General features: G+C 42.9%; 1 protein-coding gene across 1 annotated transcript in view; it reads left to right on the top strand.

Annotated features, from left to right (window-relative positions):
- The first annotated feature begins 696 nt into the window (after positions 1-696).
- Positions 697-18,228, top strand: part of CHSY3 (chondroitin sulfate synthase 3) — a 362,113-nt gene continuing 344,581 nt past the window's right edge. The window contains exon 1 of the mRNA XM_056537288.1: positions 697-1,601. Within this exon, the coding sequence (XP_056393263.1) occupies positions 956-1,601 (646 nt within the window). The 5' untranslated portion in view covers positions 697-955. The remainder of the gene's footprint in view (positions 1,602-18,228) is intronic.

The raw sequence follows: 18,228 nt of genomic DNA, 5'->3' as shown, positions 1-18,228 counted from the left end.
TAGTCTAATAAAAAAGGTATTACAAGATACTGCAACATTTCTTGATTTTGCATCTATATATATATATATATATAAAATTCATTTTAATTGATTATATTCCATTTTTTCGGAAGTGTTTGGCCTATTATGGGTGAAGGCATCACCAGTAACCTTGGGTATATATATTAATTCATCCAAGTGAGCTGCACACTTCTTTTACATACATCTATTTAAGGAAAAAAATAAAATAAAGATATATATATATATATATATATATATATATATATATATATATATATTATACACAAATATATATATATATATATATATATATACATATATATATATATATATATATATATTTATATATATATATATATATATATATATATATATATATATATATATTCCTATGTAGATGTATGCCAGATGCATGGAGTATGAATGTACATTAGGCAGATTGTGCAGTGATTACTGACTGGGTGCAGATGGCACAGCTTTGGGGTGCTGAGTGTGGGCATGTGCCATGTGAAGTTGACAGCCTCCCATACACAATAGATGATTGGGGTGGCAACCTCCAGTAAGCACATGGGCTGTTCCCCTCCCACATGCCAGAAGCTTGGGAGCTGCAGCATCTTCACCCAGGCTGTGCTAGCAGGCAGCCCCTCCTATAGAAGTGCCAGGCTGACTGCTTGTCTGGGACCACTCACTGCAGGCTGGCAGGTCTGGGTGGGCACAGGGGTGTGGAGGAGCTGCTGGCTGGGAGCGGAGGGAGAAGGTGGAGCAGGAGGAGGAGGCTAGGCAGCTGCAGCGTGGGGCTAGGAGGAGGTGCGAGCAGTGACAAGCTGGCAGCCCAGACACTACTGCTGCTCCGCGGGCTGCTCCTGCTCTCCTGCCCGGTAACTTTTCCTCCACCCTGCACCCCGAGCCCACAGGCAGCAGCTCCCCGGGGGTCCCTAAGAGGCTGCAGGGAAGAATGGCTGTGAGGTCCCGGAGACCCTGGATGAGTGTGGTAGTGGGATTAATCCTGGGATTTACTGCTGCCTCCTGGCTCATCGCCCCCAAAGTAGCTGAGATGAGCGAGAAGAAGAGAAGGTCCAATGTCTGCTCCTTCTACAGCCGAGAGAAGGTCCAGGTAGGGCAGCAGGGGGGCATGAGGAGCCCTGGCAGGGATGACCCCTGGCACGGGAAAGATGTGCTGCCACACAGCACTCCTGCTGCAGGACCTGAAGAAGAAGAGCTGAAGAAGGACAGCACCAACAGCAGCGGCGGCAGGCACAGGGTTAACCACAATGGAAGTGGAGACTGGGGTCCCCCAGAGGAGAGGCAGAGACATTTCCTTTATGTCGGGGTTATGACAGCTAAGAAATACTTGGATACACGGGCAGTGGCAGCATACAGGACCTGGGCACCTTACATCCCTGGGAAAGTAGAGTTCTTCTCCAGTCAGGGCTCAGAGGAAATGCAGCTGCCAGAACCAGTGCCAGTTATCTCCCTACCTGGGGTGGACGACTCCTATCCTCCTCAGAAGAAGTCCTTCATGATGATCAAGTACATGCATGACAAGTACCTGGATCAATATGAGTGGTTCATGAGGGCTGATGACGATGTGTACATCAAAGGTAGGTACCTGTGTGCCACCACTGCCACATGCCATAGCTCAGTGTTTCCCAACCAGGGGGCCTCCAGCTGCTGCAAAACTACAACTCCCAGCATGCCCGGACAGCCTTTGGCTGTCCGGGCATGCTGGGAGTTGTAGTTTTGCAACAGCTGGAGGCACCCTGGTTGGGAAACACTGCCATGGCTACACAGGAAGAGCCATGTGTATACCAGCTTCCGTATGTATGTATTGGAATGGAAAGCTAAACACAAGAAGACAGGGCACAGTCTGAGGTTAGGCAATTTTACTAAAAGAGTAGTCAATTCTGGAAACAGACTTCCAGCAGGTGTGGTTGCTAGCCTAAGATAAGGACGTTTTTGCAATACAGTTCCTGTATCAGGTTTTTTAATGAAAAACGGATTCCTCAAAACCTGACTAAACTGTAACAAATTTGAACCCGTATACGATTAAAAAACGTGAACGGTAAAAAAAAATGATGTCCGGTCGCATCCATTTTTTTTAAAGAAAAAAACGTATACGTTTTTTACTTTTCACATTAAGAATAAAGTTTCACTTGTTTGATTGAAATTCCAAGAAAAAAAAAACAGTGCAAAGTCAAAAAAGCTATGGTGCAAAACGGACGGAACCGGACGCACATACGGTTCTGTACGGTTTCCATTGACTCCTGTGTTTAAAAAAAAAAAAAAAGGTATATCGTTTAATACAGTTTTTCACCCGGACCAAAAACTGTGGTTTTGGGTACGGGGGAAAAAAAAAGGACAAAACCGTATAAGACGCAAAACGGATGCATGGTTTGGCATACGGTTTTCAATGGAGAGTCAATGCATACGGTTTTCAATACGGTTCCGTACGGTTTACACATTGAAAATGTATACGGGAACTGTATTGCAAAAACGTGGTGTGAATGAAGCCTAAAAAGGAACTAAGTGGACTTTTTCTGCTGACGGTGTTTGTATGGGCAGGAAAGCAAGTTCAAGAGTTTGTATCTAATCTTATTCAGGATAACTGTATCCAAGGCTCCTCAGGAGGACAGGATGATACATAGACATACAACACCATGAATTGTATTGATCATCTGGCCATACATTTTTATGGGGTCATTCATTTAACATTAAAGTGACCAGTGGGACATTCACCATCATTATCGGTCCAAATGGATTGAGTCAGGTAGAAATGTTGAAACAATGTTGTGATCTGATCACAGAATGGGAGATTGTTACATCTATGGGAAGCTGTACGATTAACTCTTTGTGTTCCCTGACATAACAAGGATTTACCATATAAATATCAGCAAGGACCCATGAGGTTCTTCAGGGTATTAGATAATCCTTATTCTAAATTCTTGCCTTGGTCTCGAGGTTTTTACATTTTTTTGGTGTTTTTTTTTTTAGTCTAGAATAATATGCAGCACCATCTATAACTGCCTTTAGTAGGCCAAGCCATGGTTAAAAATGTATGAGGAAGGAATTTTCCAGCATAAGGAGTAATGTAAAAAGCAGAGTATTTAGTTAGTATAGCAGTGACAAGAACAAGTGATGCCTGAGGTCACACCACAAAGAGTGTATGCTGAGGGAGGCTGAGTCAGGGAAAGAAAGGCTTAATTCATTGTTTCTGCCATCACTCAGGGCAGCACGTCAGTGCCACCTCTCATTGGCCATCCTCACGTCTTGTCTGGCAGGGTCATAAGTCAATCAAATACTTTACAGCTAACTTGAATCTTATTTACTAATAGCCATCATTGTTTACTAACACAGTGTGATATTGTCAGTAGTTGCTAAAAGTAATAAGACGGAGCTAAGGCTGAGTTCACACGGCCGTCTAGACCCGTTCTGTTCTTCTCCCATCAAAAAAAATAAAATAAACAGACTTTAAGAAGAAAAAAAAGGACAAAAATGGATGCAAACGGATGTTATCCGTTTGGATCCGTTATTGTTCAGTTAACCCCTTAAAGGAGTACTCTGGTGCAGACTATTCCTGCTCCGTCCTGCCCGGGCTGCAAAAAAAATTTAATAAACCATCACTCACCTTCCTGGGTTCCCCCGGAGCGCCACTACAGCTGATCGGTCCTCCGGTCCATCTTCTTCATACTTCCGTGTGAACGAAGCGTCACATGGCGCTCAGCCTATTGTTGGCCACCACGATATTCTGCCTCAGCCCATTATAGGCTGAGCGCCATGTGACGCTTCGTTCACACGAAAGTAGGAAGAAGATGGACCGGAGGACCGATCAGCTGTAGTGGCGCTCTGCGGGAACCCAGGAAGGTGAGTGATGGTTTATTTTCATTTTTTTATTTTTTTTGCAGCCCGGGCAGAACGGAGCAGGAGTAGTCTGCACCAGAGTACTCCTTTAAGGACCCAAGGCATACCTGTACTCCCTGAGTCCACTCCCGTTCTATAACGCGGGGCCACAGCATGGCCCCACGTCATAGCGGGTCAGGCCCGGCCTCTAACTACAGCCGGGACCCGTGGCTGATCGTGGTGCCGCTCACTATTAACCCTTTAGACATGGCATTCAAAGTTGATTGCTGCGTCTAAAGTGAAAGTAAACTAATGCCGGTTAGATCAGGGGGCTGTTCGGGACTGCTGTGGTGAAATTGCTGTAGGACACGAGGAGGGTCCCCTTACCTGCCTCCTGGTGTCCGATAGCCGAATGACTGCTCAGTACCTGAGATCCAGGCACGAGCAGTCAGGCGGCAGAATAATTGATCAATGGTTTCCTATGAGAAACCATTGATCATTGTAATAGATCTATGGGAGCTATAACACTGCAAAAAAATAGCCCCCCTTTTTCCATAAAAAAAAAAATGTAAATAAAAATAAACATATGTGGTATTGCCGTATGCGGAAATGTCCGAATTATAAAAATATATCATTAATTAAACTGCATGGTCAATGGCGTACGCACAAAAAAATTCCAAAGTCCAAATTAGTGTATTTTTGGTCACTTTTTATATCATGAAAAAATGAATAAAAAGCGATCAATAAGTCCGATCAAAGCAAAAATGGTACCGCTAAAAACTTCAGATCACGGTGCAATAAATGAGCCCTCATACCACTCCGTATGCAGAAAATAAAAAAAAAGTTATAGGTGTCAGAAGAAGACAATTTTTAACAAAAATTTTCGTGCATGTAGTTATGATTTTTTTCAGAAATACAACAAAATCAAACCTACATAAGTAGGGGATCATTTTAATCGTATGGACCTACAGAATAAAGAGAAGATGCCATGTTTTACTGAAAAATGTACTATGTAGAAACGGAAGCCCCCAAAAGTTACAAAATTGCGTTTTTTTCTTCAATTTTGTAGCACAATGATTTTTTTCCATTTTTCCGTAGATTTTTGGGTAAAAAGACTGATGTCATTACTAAGTAGAATTGGTGGCGCAAACAATAAGCCATCATATGGATTTTTAGGTGCAGTATTGAAAGAATTAAGATTTTTCAAAGGTGAGGAGGAAAAAACGAAAGTCCAAAAAGGAAAAACCTCGGGTCCTTAAGGGGTTAATAAACAAAAAAAATATATTTTTTTTGTTCTGAGCATGCTCAGAAGTAAAAATGGATCAAAAACTGATGGAAAATATGGATGCAAACGGATTACATTAAAGGCTCATCCGTTTTTCCATAGACTTCAATGTTAAATTTACTGTATCTGTTTTCTTACTGCATGTGCCGTTTTTTCTGCCATCAAGAAAACGGAAATGAGTGCATAAGGGTACAAACGGATGTACATGGATTGTAAAAAAATCCCATTGACATGAATGGGATTTTTTAAAACCGTTTTTAATCCGTTTACAGCCTGCTAGAACGGAACTGAAACGGAGATTACAAAAATGGGGACAGACGTCCATGGAAACGCACCCTAAGACATAGTAAGAGGTTGTTTAATAGTTATCTTTTTATGTAGTAAATGTAATGTATACAGTACTGACATATTTTATGACAATATATAGAAACTATAGGGGGAGATTTATAAAATCCTGTGTAAAGGAAAAGTTGACCAGTTGCTCATAGCAACCAATCAGATCGCTTCTTTCATTTTTCAGAGGTCTTTTCAAAAATGAAAGCAGCGATCTGATTGGTTGCTAAGGGCAACTGGTCAACTTTTCCTCTACACAGGTTTTGATAAATCTCCCCCTATATACAGAGAACTTTTTACCACTGAGGGTCACAATCTATTTTCCTACTTCAAGCATAGTAAACACGGCTGCTGGTTAAACCTATGGCCTCATGTATAGAGCTATATTACAGCTCCAAACAAGTTCCTTGTTGTATGAAATGCTATTATGACACTCTTAGAAGTCTGTGGCCCATACTATACTATTTATTTTGGAATAGAATAAATTGTGGCTTATTTCTCTGATGCTGTATTACAGACATATTCTCCTAGAGTTCCATGTGGTACTATGGGGTATCTGTGCGTCACCATGGAACTCCAACACACAGTCACTATGTGGGTAAAGGGCCTTCTCAAGATTAACAGAGGTATTCAGCCTAATGGGAGAGAGCAGAGCAGGTCACATAGTTAGGGAAGCAGTGAATATAGATGAGGAAGGTGTGTGTCTCAGCCAATCAGGAACAATTACATGCTGAAGCAGAGCTGTAGAGAAGGGATTGTGATGTTACAAAGTGAGGTGTCAGGCCCAAAATGGCTGGTGCCCGGCAGTCACTACTGGACTCCCTGCCTGGAGGAAAAGCTGAGAGACACAGGGTAAGTGCTCAGCAAAGATTACACTTGTACATTACAAAGTTATATAACTTTTACATGTACAGCTATATGAAGATAATTTAATTTGGCTGTAGTTCCCCTTTAACAGAAGATTTAAAGAGTCAAAATAAGTTCTCACTAACATTGTGACATAAAAAGGAGAGACGCGGATAAATGTAGACATGATGAGCAACAGTTACTTATATAGCTATAGGTGGAAAGGTATAGGAAACATTGAATGAGAAGATGATCTGGAGCTATATAGACAGTAAATTTGGCCAAAAGATTAAAAGATTAAAGTGATAAAGCAGATAAAAAAGATAAGCAGTTGTAATTTTGAATAATACTTTCTTTATAAGTAAGATCCAGTGGTGTTGAGTCAATGGTTTGTGAAGACGTGAAAAATAAGGATCGTAGTCTCTGCAGAATGGTGGGGTGCAACTATCAATGTACAGGTCTTGTAAACATTGTACAGTGAAAACTCTTTGAGAAGGTCACCTAAAAAATCTTTAAGGGGGGTGGTCTTCTCCAAGAATGCATGATAGCTGAAGAACTAAAAACTTTACAGAAAATCTTATCAAAGAGGTGTTTTTTTATAAGAGGGGTTACACTGTATATAGATAGATGATTGATTAAGAAAGACAATTAAGGAATTTGATGGGAGGGTTTTAAATACAATACAAAAAAACATAAATATGATTCTCCAAATCTACGTGCATAGCACATCCAGCAAATAATGAGTAGAGTGATAATAAGCAGATATAATGATAAGTAGTTGTGCTGCCCGATATATGTTCAAAGCTGTGTACATTGGTTTTCTGCAAGGTTTGCACGGTTCACGTCAAAACTGCTAAAGTGGGCGTGTCAACGTAATTTGAGGATTTACTATATATTTTCAAAGGCTCTGTAGACAATTTACTTGAAAAATATCATGTAAAATTCACACCAGCTCTGAAGTGGTGTAAAACCTATATGATTTTTTTATTTTTTATTTTGTACTAATGTTATGTTAAAAGCCTATAAAAACAATATATAGCTGTATATAGCTATTAAAAGCAGTTTAACCCCTTAAAGCGTACCTGTCAGATCCAACAATTTTTTAAAATATATATATATATTACTCAATACCTAATCCTGACCATGTACATCTATATTTTTATGTGTCTAGCACCTTTATTTTATTTTTTTATAACACTTTTATTGTAGCTCGCTAATTTGAATTCCTCTCCAAGGGAGGGGGCGTGGCCTCACTGTGCAGGTCTCCTCCCCCTCCCTCAGTATGCTGTCTGCTCACATCTCTCCTAGCCTTAGCAAAACTACAACTCCCAGCATGTCGACACTGTCAGGGCATGCTTGGAGTTGTAGTTTTGCTGATGCTAGGGGAGATGTGAGCAGGCAGATGGTTACATCTCCCCTAGCATTAGCAAATCTACTATTCCCAGCATGTCCAGAGTGCCAGGGCATGCTGGAAGTTGTAGTTTCAAACAGTTTACTGTATCCTAAACCTCCGCCCGCTATGCCCGCTGCGCTTCTCTGGGCTCTCAGCAGCGGCATTGTCCGGTGGTCGACAGCTCCTGTGGGGGTATCCTCTGCCCGCTCAGCCTGGCCATGATATTTAGCCCCACACATCCGCAACACCGTAAAGGACTCACTCGAACGGCGGAGTCTGGCTGCAATGATGGGCTGCGGTGTGGGGCGGCAGTGTCCGGTGATCAGCGGTGTCCGGGAGTCGGTGGTCGGCAGCCCCCTCTCCCCCTAAACATATATAAACATACTATATATATAACACGAGTGGATGCTCGGGACGTGGGGTGATGCCGATGCACCGTGAGCCTTCCCCATCCTGTTCAGAGGCTCAATGAGGTCCCTGCGTGCGTTTGCTCCCAGCGCTGGACCTGCTGTCAATCAGAAGATAGGTCCATGACGTAGGCGATGACTGCTGGACACGGCAGACTGGTATGTGTCCAAGCATGGAGGGGAGACCCCTAGTTGACTGGCTTTTTCACCCTGAATTAGTTAAACATTTCTAATGAAACAAATTGCAAAACCTACTGCTTTTGCATGCTTTACAACATATTAAAAGTTTTTTTTATCTGACAGTGCCCATTTTATTAATTGTACATTATTCTTTTTTGCAACACTCATTCTCAAAATACTAAAGCTTTTATTTTGTCACCTACACACCCATATATATTTTTTTAACCCCTTAAGGACCAAGCTAGAGCTGGGCGGTATCACCAAAAATGTATATCATGCTTTTTTTTTGGAAGTTATGGTGGTTCCACTGTATTTAATGGTATTCTACCCCCCCCCCCCATCCCCACCACACACACACGCAGGGGAACTAATCATAAGTGACCCACGGGCGCTGCTCTGCTTCTCTACCCCCCCCCCCCAATTAATTATCAGCCCAGCACCGCGCTTTCCCCCACATCGGGGAGCTAATCACATGTGACCCGCCGGTGTTTTAACTGAATTAGTTGCGTGCTCGGCTCTGGAAATTATTAATAAAGGACATCTGTACTGTGCACGGGCTGCAAAAAAAAAAAAAAAAAATAAAGTTTGACTCACCTTCCTATGTTCCCCCGTTGCTCCGGTATCGGCCTCACTGTTCTCCGCTGCGATCTTCATGCTGCCTCTGGGGACGGCACTCAGCCTATCACCGGCCGCAGCTATGTCCCACCTCGGCCAGTGATAGGCCGGCTCCTTACATGACAGTGCGCTCAGCCTATCACCGGCCGAGGCGGGACACAGCTGCGGCAGGTGATACGCTGACGGCTCTGTTACGTTCCTGTCCCTAGGAAGCAGCGTGAGGCCGATACTGATATTTTTGCATCCTAGGCACAGTACAGATGCCCTTTATAAATCATTTTCAGTGCCGCGGCACGCAACTAATTAATTTAAAGCACCGGCGGGTCACATATGATTCGTTCCCCGATGTGGGGGACAGCGCAGCGCTGGGCTGATAATTAATTGGGGTGGGTTAGAGAAGCAGAGCAGCGCCCGCGGGTCACTTATGATTAGTCTACCGATGTGGAGACAGCCGCTGCGGCTGATAATTCATTCATTCGAAGGGGGGAGGGGCCCGTCCGGTATTGCGGTATGGGAAAAATTCATATCATACAGCAAAAAAAAACGGTATTCAGTATGAACTGGTATATCGCCCAGCACTAGACCAAACCCGTTTTGACCTTAAAGAACAGGCCATTTTTATTTTAGTATTTTCGTTTTTTTCTTCCTCAGATATAGCTTGTCCCACCAGTTTTTTCCCGGGTTTGCAATTTTGTCGCAAAGCTCGGCAAAAGTGGCACAAAATTGGAACTCTTTGGCGCGAAAAATCAAAAAAGTAGGACAAACATTTTTTAACCATATATTCAAAATAAAGGGGGAGTCTTTGAAAATCTGAAGTAAATTAATAATTAACGTAAAAGAAAAAATGTGCAGAAAAATGCATCAATCTTTGAGTGTGTCTGCCAAAGTGGTTTCAGATAGTTTATATAACCTCATAGGGAAAAGGGTGTTTAATCTATAGATCCAATAGACTACCCCCTTTTATTTATTTATTTTTTTAAATGGGTGGTGCCAAGCTTTTGAAATGTATTCATGGGGTGCTCTGAAGAAGACCACACCTTTAATTGCTCTATTTTTTGAAGACTATATTTTATTATACCGCAGATACATTGACGACCTCTCTTATTTGGAAAGTGTAAAGGACCACAGCCTTCTGTACTAATCTGAATGAATAATTATGCTAAACGTGAGCTAAGAATCACGTTTTTGACATTCTGCATTTACAGTCATTTCTTTTAACCACCCGAGCGTTTCAGATGCGGTTTGGGCAGCATAAAACTGATGACAGGTTCCATTTAATCTTCTGTGCCCTCTTTACCTTTTTGTATTCTCTATTTACTGTCTGTAACAGTGTTTCCCAACCAGTGTGCCTCAAAGCGTACCTGTCATATCACAGAAAAAAAGCAATGCTTCCAATTGTCATCCACTAGGTCATGCAGATTCTTTACATGTGTTTTTTATGTGACTGGCTTCTGTATTTGGCTCACAAATCGCTCCGTTCTGTTGCTCACTCATTCTGACACCTACTGCTCAAGAAGGAGCATATCCAGAGCAAGCAGTGAGCTGCCCTCACTTACCATGCATTCCATTCCTCCCTGAGTCTGGTGGTCTTTTATATAAGCCATGATTTTTATAAAAAGGAGATAACTTTTTTATGAAGTATATTAGACCCATTACTGTTTTGCCAAGATGTACAACATATAAAAAGTTTTTGATCCTGACAGTGCTTATTTAAGCTGTTGCAAAACTACAACTCCCAGCATGCCTGGGCAGTTGGAGACTCCGTGGTTTGGAAACACTGATGTTCATAATTCCAAACTTAAAGGGGTATTCCGGGCAAAAACATCTTATCCCCTATCCAAAGGATAGGAGATAAGATGTCTGATCGCGGGGGGCCCGCCGCTGGGAACCCCCGCGATCTCCCAGCAGCACCCGCATTCTATGCGTAGCTGCATCTGCAGTTTTGGAAACCACCGGGCTTCCGAGACGGGGACGTGACGTGACGCCATGCCCCCTCCATTCATTTCTATGGGAGGGAGCATAACGGACGCAACGCCCCCTCCCATAGACATGAATGGAGGGGGGCGTGGCATTACGTCGCGTCCCCTTCTCGGAAGCCTGGCGGTTTCCAAAACTGCAGACGCAGCTACGCATAGAATGCGGGTGCTGCAGAGAGATCGCGGGGCGGTCCCAGGGGTGGGCCCCCCGCGATCAGACAACTTATTCCCTATGCTTTCAATAGAGGATAAGATGTTTTTGCCTGGAATACCCCTTTAATTTATATATCTTTTCATGACTGCTAACAAGCAGCATCTTAATTTGCCGCTTATTACCACTTATTCCCTCTCTTTTAATGAACGGTTTCAAACTTCTGTTAATCCTGAAAAGGCTCTATGCCCATTCAGTGGGCCTCAGGCCATAATAGGCTAATATCTTCTAATAGCACTATTGCTCTAATATTTGTTCTGGCACCTAACAGTATACTGGTGTTCTGATAAATTTAAATGGCACCTCTTTGAGATAATTACTCGAACCACTGATGAACACAGCCACCATGCCCCTTCCGTTCATGTTTATGGGAGGAGGCGTGACAGCTACGTACTAGCTGGCAAGCCCCCTCCCGTAGACATTAATCTAGGGGGCGTGGCATGACGTCATGAACGCGGAAGCTCCAAGTTTCCGTGTTCCGGATGCCGCCGCTGCCGGCCCGGAGATTGTGGGTGGTCCCCAGCGCGGGACCCCTGTAATAAGACATCTTATCCCTTATCCTTTGGATAGGGGATAAGATGTTTTAAACGGAGTACCCCTTTAAGGCCTATTCATACTATCTCCGACCGGAATGCTGCATGGTAATTTTTGGTTGGAAATTTTGGGGCAACAAAGGCCCATTGCTGGCAATGGGATTACACTGCACTATCTTGTTCATTCTTCGGGCAGAATCCACTCCGCAGACATTGCTATCTATGGGGGCAGCTGTGTCCATGCAGCCCTAGCATCGACTAATTTCAACATATTGGGGGAGATTTATCAACCTATCAGCAACCATAGCAACCAATCAGATGGCTTCTTTCATTGTTCAGAGGCCTTGTCAAAAATGAAAGAAGCGATCTGATTGGTTGCCAACGGCAACTCAGCAACTTTTCCTCTGGACAGTTTTTGATAAATCTCCCCCATTCTGTTCTAAAAATTCCATTTGGAGATTATCAGTGTAAACCCAGCCTTACTGGCATCTCCCTCCTCTACCTTGACACTACGGAATCTCCAACCAGACAATACGCCTGCTGCAGCAGCCACCAAAAGTCTTTACACTAGGACCACGCGGACTTGCGCCATCACCATTGATTGCAACACAGTCCATGCTACTTTCTGCTGAAAACATGTACATGTTCTTTTCAAGCGGAATCTGCTTGAAAACTGTAGTGAAGTGTGAATGTAGCCTTAACTGCCGTTGCTATGCTGCGGGTAGTAGCATAGCTGTACCATCCCTTCTGCCCTGGTAGTGTATCTCTAAATAGTGATACCAATGCCAGTGATAGAAAGCATCTGGTAAAGCTATCTAGAGATACTCAGCACCGGGAACAGCCTGCTCAGCTAAGTATGGGCAGTAGCGGGTGATGCCACAACCATCCCGGCACTGCATGCTTGGCTGTTTCTGGTAATGTGCCTGATGCTTTTTGTCTTTGGCGTTAGGTACGACATCGGGTATAGCTATTTAGAGATACACTGCTTTGGGAGCAGCAAGGGACAGTACAGCAATGCTACTGCTTGTATACGGCTACATTGCAGCACAGCAATGGCCGTTGAGGGGGGCACCTGTTTAGCTGCAGTTTTCTCATAGAAAAAGACAACAGTACCTGCCAATTCCCTTTTGAAGCTCTCCACCAGTGGTCCTTGCTCTTGGAATACTCTTCTGATTATAATTTTCTCCCGTTTGACAGAAATCTTGCGAGGATCACCTGGTCGAGGAAAATTTATGGTGAAATGATTGTCTTTCCACTTCCGTATTATGGTCCTAACAGTGCTCACTGGAACATTTAGAAGCCTAAAAATTAACTTCAACTGGCTCCAAAAAGTTAAACAGATTTGTAAATTACCTCTATTAAAAAATATTAATCGTTCCAGTAGTTATCAGCTACTTAAGTTGAGTTGAGTTCTTTTCTGTCTGCCAACAGTGCTCTCGGCTAACACCTCTGCTTTTCTCAGGAACTGTCCGAAGCATTAGAGGTTTGCTATAGGGATTTGCTCCTATTCTGGACAGTTCTTAGACAAGCAGAGATGTCAGCAGAGAGCACTGTTGTCAGACAGAAAAGAACAACTCAACTTCAGCAGCTGATAACTACTGAAAGGATTAAGATTTTTTAATAGAAGTAATTTACAAATCTCAGAGATAAAGTGCTATGTCCGGCACTGCTGCTGATACCAACACGGGACGTGTTGGAGTGTTCCTCGAAGTGACGGTGGTGCTCTGACTTGTAATAGCAAATCCAGACAGTGAATACCCCCCACTGTGATCCCTCTCCCCCCTCTGCACCAATTTTATATGTGAGTATGCAATAAAGAAACAACCCTGAAAAAGAAGTCCATGGTGAGTCTGACGACTTTTTAACAAATCTGTTTAACGTTCTGGAGACAGTTGTTATAGCTTTCCTGGAAAACCCCTTTAAGCTAGATTCACTATTGCTTGAATTTTTTCATTATTATTATTTTTTTTCATGTATAATGTCAGGCCACGCCTAATCTTACTGCATTTTCTTTTGTTTGGTGCCTTTTTTCATGTATATATGCCTTAAGTATCTTATATCTGTATGTCTTATAGTGCATAAGTCTTGAGAATGGGATCAGTCTAGTGAGACAACTTGGTCCACGTCTGTCCAGGCGCCTGAAAAGAAAAGGGGGAGCAGCATTTCACTGGTGTTCTGTGTTCTTTCTATAATGCTCCAGATCTTAAAAGGGTACTCCACCCCTAGACATCTTATCCCCTAGCCAAAGGATTGGGGATAAGATGTCTGATCGCGGGGGTACCGCAGCTGGAGACCCCCTGCGATCTTGGCTGCGACACCCCAGACATCCGGTGCAAGGAGCAAAATAAGCTCCGTGCCGGATGACTGGCGATGCGGAGCGGAGGCTCGTAATGTCACGGTCACGCCCCACTCGTGATGTCATGGCCACGCCCCCTCAATGCAAGACTTGCATTGAGGGGCCGTGACGTCAAGAGTGGGGCATGGCCATGATGTTACAAGCCTCCGGCACTGCACCCGATGCTCTAAACGAACGTCGGGGTGCAGAAAGGAGATCACGGGGGTCCGCAGCAGCAGGACCCCAGAGATCAGACACCTTATCCCCTATCCTTTGGATAGGGAATAAGATGCCTAGGGGTGAAGTACCCCTTTAAACTCTAGCTATGGGTTTTACTGACATTCCTATATTTACTGACCACCTATATTCTTCCTGTAAACCTATGATCTTCGTTCCTTGCCTGTTATTCCTATTCCTGGTATTAATAAGTTTAATGCCATGGTGCTACACTTTTTTTTTTTTTTTTTTTTTTGTAAACCAATTATTTGCATTGAATTACTGTTGTTGTGGCTTAGAATGAGCCAACCCTGGTGTCCTTTGCTAGATCTCATTAGCACCAAGCTGGCAAATCACTGTGGGGGAAGAGCATGGATCTTATGTAAACAGTTGTGTGTGTACATATAGAAGAGAATGTCATAGCTTATGTTCTGCGGCTTCAGTACTATGTATTGCAAGTCAAGACCTGGCAATAAGATATTGAGGTGGCCATACACTTGCATACATTTCCCAGCCTCAACATTAATGTATTGTTGAACTATTCTGTTAATGTCTGATTGTTAAGGGTCTTATCCTCAAGACCCCCACAGGTGCATGGAACAGCAACAATTTTGAAATGAAGCTGAGCTGTTGCAGCCCCTTCTCTTTAGACTGCGGGGGTTTTAACAGTTAGACTTCCTTTCATCAGACCTGATTGACATGCCATCAAAGCTTTTAATGACTGTAGTGTAATTTATAGCAAAAATTATAGTCCAGCTGGGTATCTCCAGCAGTCCCATAGACAATGCATGGGGCAGGTGCCGTCTACTGCATTCATATAAAAATGAAAATTAAATAAAACATTTAAAAATTTACCCTTTTCATTCTGGACTCTGGAGCACAAGTAAGAGAAACTCTTTCTGTTCTTACAACTTACTTTTTAGCTTTTACAGTGCACATTTGTATCAGTACAGTAACATAGAAACATAGAAGGTGTCAGCAGATAAGAACCATTTGGCCCATCTAGTCTGTTTGAGTTTCCTAGTTTTCCTATTAATCCCATAATTCTATTTTCCTCCTTCCCACACATTAGCCACCCCACCCATTGAAATATTAATGAGCTGCATCCATTTAAAAAAACCTGTGTTTTTCAATCAGGGTGCCTACAGCTGTTGCAAAAATACAATTAGTTGCAGATTGATCTCTCTCCCACCAAGCGATCACTCCACCCAATGAAGCAGACAGGCTCCCTGTCATCAGCAGACTAGTGAGTCAGGTATGGGCCAAATTGTGACCAGTGAAAAATCTGAGACAACAGTCATTTTGTATGTTGATAAAAATAAATATTGGGGTGAAAATCACATAAGAATTGTGAGAAAACCGTCACACACAGGTACAGACACTATATTATGAACTACACTAAATTTACAGCCCCTGTAGCATAATCAAATAAAACAATTATTCCTGGAATACTCCTTTAAACTCCTTCACTGTATTTGCAGCTACCACTTCTGCGGGAAGGCTACTCCATGTATCCACTACTCTCTCAGAAAAGTAATACTTTCTCGAGTTTCTTGATTAAAATAAATGTATGACCCCATATCAGCATGGGTTTATGATCGGTCCTGTCAAACTAACCTGATCAGCTTTTATGAGGAAGTGAGCTCCAGACTGAACCAGGAAGAATCGCTGGATTAGGTATATCTGGATTTTCCCAAAGCATTTGATACGGTGCCACATGAAAGGTTGGTGCATAAAATTTGAAGGATTGGACTAGGGGAAAATGTGTGTAACTAGTGGGGTACCACAGGGGTCAGTCTACGGTCCTGTCCTATTTATTATATTTATTAAAGGGGTACTCCGGTGCTTAGACATCTTATCCCCTATCCAAAGGATAGGGGATAAGATGCCTGATCACGGGAGTCCCGCCGCTGGGAACCCCCCTTGATCTTGCATGCGGCACCCCGTTTATAATCAGTCCCCGGAGCGTGTTCGCTCCAGGTCTGATTACCGGCGACCACAGGGCCGACGGCGTGTGATGTCACGCCTCCACCCCGTGTGACGTCACGCTCCGCTCCTCAATGCAAGCCTATGGATAGGGGATAAGATGTCTAAGCACCGGAGTACCCCTTTAATGACCTTGTAGAGGGGTTGAATAGTAAAGTAGCAATCTTTGCAGATGATACTAAACTCTGTAAAGTGGTTTACACTATAGAGGACAGTGCACTGTTACAAATGTATCTGGATAGGTTAGAGGTTTGGGCTGGGAAGTAGCATATGAGGTTCAACACTGATAAATGTAAGGTAATGCACATGGGGAGGAAAAATCTGGGCTGGGGTTATGTATTAAATGGAAGAACACTTGGGACGACTGAAGTGGAAAAAGACTTAGGAGTCTTAGTTAACAGTAAATTTAGCTGTAGTGACCAGTGCCCGGCAACTGTTGCCAAGACAAATAAAATCATGGGGTGCATCACGACAAGGAAATAATTCTACCACTGTACAAATCACTAGTCAGACCACAAATAGAATACTGTGTACAGTACTGGGCACCAGTGTACAAGAAAGATATAGTGGAGCTGGACAGGGTTCAAAGACGGGCAACCAGTGTAATACGGGGAATGGGAGGACTACAGTACCCAGAAAGATTATCAGAATTAGGGTTATTTAGTTTAGAAAAAAGAAGGCTTAGGGACGACCTAATAACTATGTATAAAAATATCAGTGGACTGTACAGAGATCTCTCCCATGATCTATTTATACCCAGGACTGTATCTATAACAAGGGGGCATTCTCTATGTTTAGAGGAAAGAAGGTTTCTACACCAGCACAGATGGGGGTTCTTTACTGTAAGAGCAGTGAGTGTGGAATTCTCTGCCTGAAGAGGTGGTCATGGTTAACTCAGTAAGAGAGTTCAAAAGTGGCCTAGATGCATATTTGGAGAGTAATAACATTACATGTTATGGAAAATAGATCTATATGGACAGTACGTTGATCCAGGGATTTATTCTGATGTCATATTTGGATTCGGGAAGGAATTTTTACCTCTAGTATGAGGGTTTTTTGCCTTTCTCTGGATCAACTCAGTAGGGGCTCATTGGTGATATAGGTTGAACTCGATGGACTCTAGTCTTTTTTCAACCTTATGAACTATGTTACTATGTAAAAAATGTCATTCTGAACCTTCAGTTTTTTGATTAAGTGGAAAAATTCCAAGTAAATGCCCCGATCTAACACCATGCGGGTGCAGGTCCTTAGAAATGTAGTTGGGTCGTGACCTGCTTTGGTAATACAGATGCAAAAAATGCATCCTTTAGCTTATAGATTCCTTTATGTATCATGATATTCTACCCTTTGTATACGTTTTCTGCCAAAATTCTTATGTCTGCAAACAACACAACACATCACATAGCAAGCAATAGTTTTCCCACCTGCTGTGAAACTGCAAGTCTCTGCACAGGCATGATCTCATGTGAATATAAATAGAAAAATTATTTCCAATCATAGCACAGGATATAGGATACAGTATATAAGCTTTGAGAGACCGGCTGGAATTGAAGAGTTAACCAGTGTTGAGTGCTTTAGAGTTAGTGCCTGAAATGGGTGAATTCCCTAAGGTGATGAAGAGATAACCCTGTTTGTATTCTTGCAGTAGAAAGGTGGTCTGTACCGGACCGGAGGTCTCCAAAAGTTGCAGATTGCTAAGGGGCCTTTGAAATTGCTACCCTCTCGGACTAGAGACTAGAAGAAGCTGGTTCACTGCGACATGCAGTGGCACAAGAAGAAATGTCCTTCAGGCCAGGGCAAAGCTGGTACTGCCACGTGGTCCACATGGTCACCAAGCCATCACTACAAACCTGTTCTCACAGTTGAGAACATGTTGTTAGGAAAATCTGTGCATTTAGAGATTGCTAACTCTTTACCCATAAAGTTCTTAGATGTGCAGTAGAGAGAATGCTGTGTACTAGGGGGGTCATAAATGTGTGTGATGTGATATAGGTTAACTCTTTACCACTTTCCAGCACATGGTGTGATATAAAATCACAAATGACCATAATCAATATAAAGTCACAATTTATAGA

The sequence above is a fragment of the Hyla sarda genome, chromosome 1 (genome assembly GCF_029499605.1).
Source record: "Hyla sarda isolate aHylSar1 chromosome 1, aHylSar1.hap1, whole genome shotgun sequence".
In the NCBI taxonomy this organism is placed as follows: domain Eukaryota; kingdom Metazoa; phylum Chordata; class Amphibia; order Anura; family Hylidae; genus Hyla; species Hyla sarda.
This window is presented reverse-complemented; position numbering and strand designations above follow the sequence as displayed.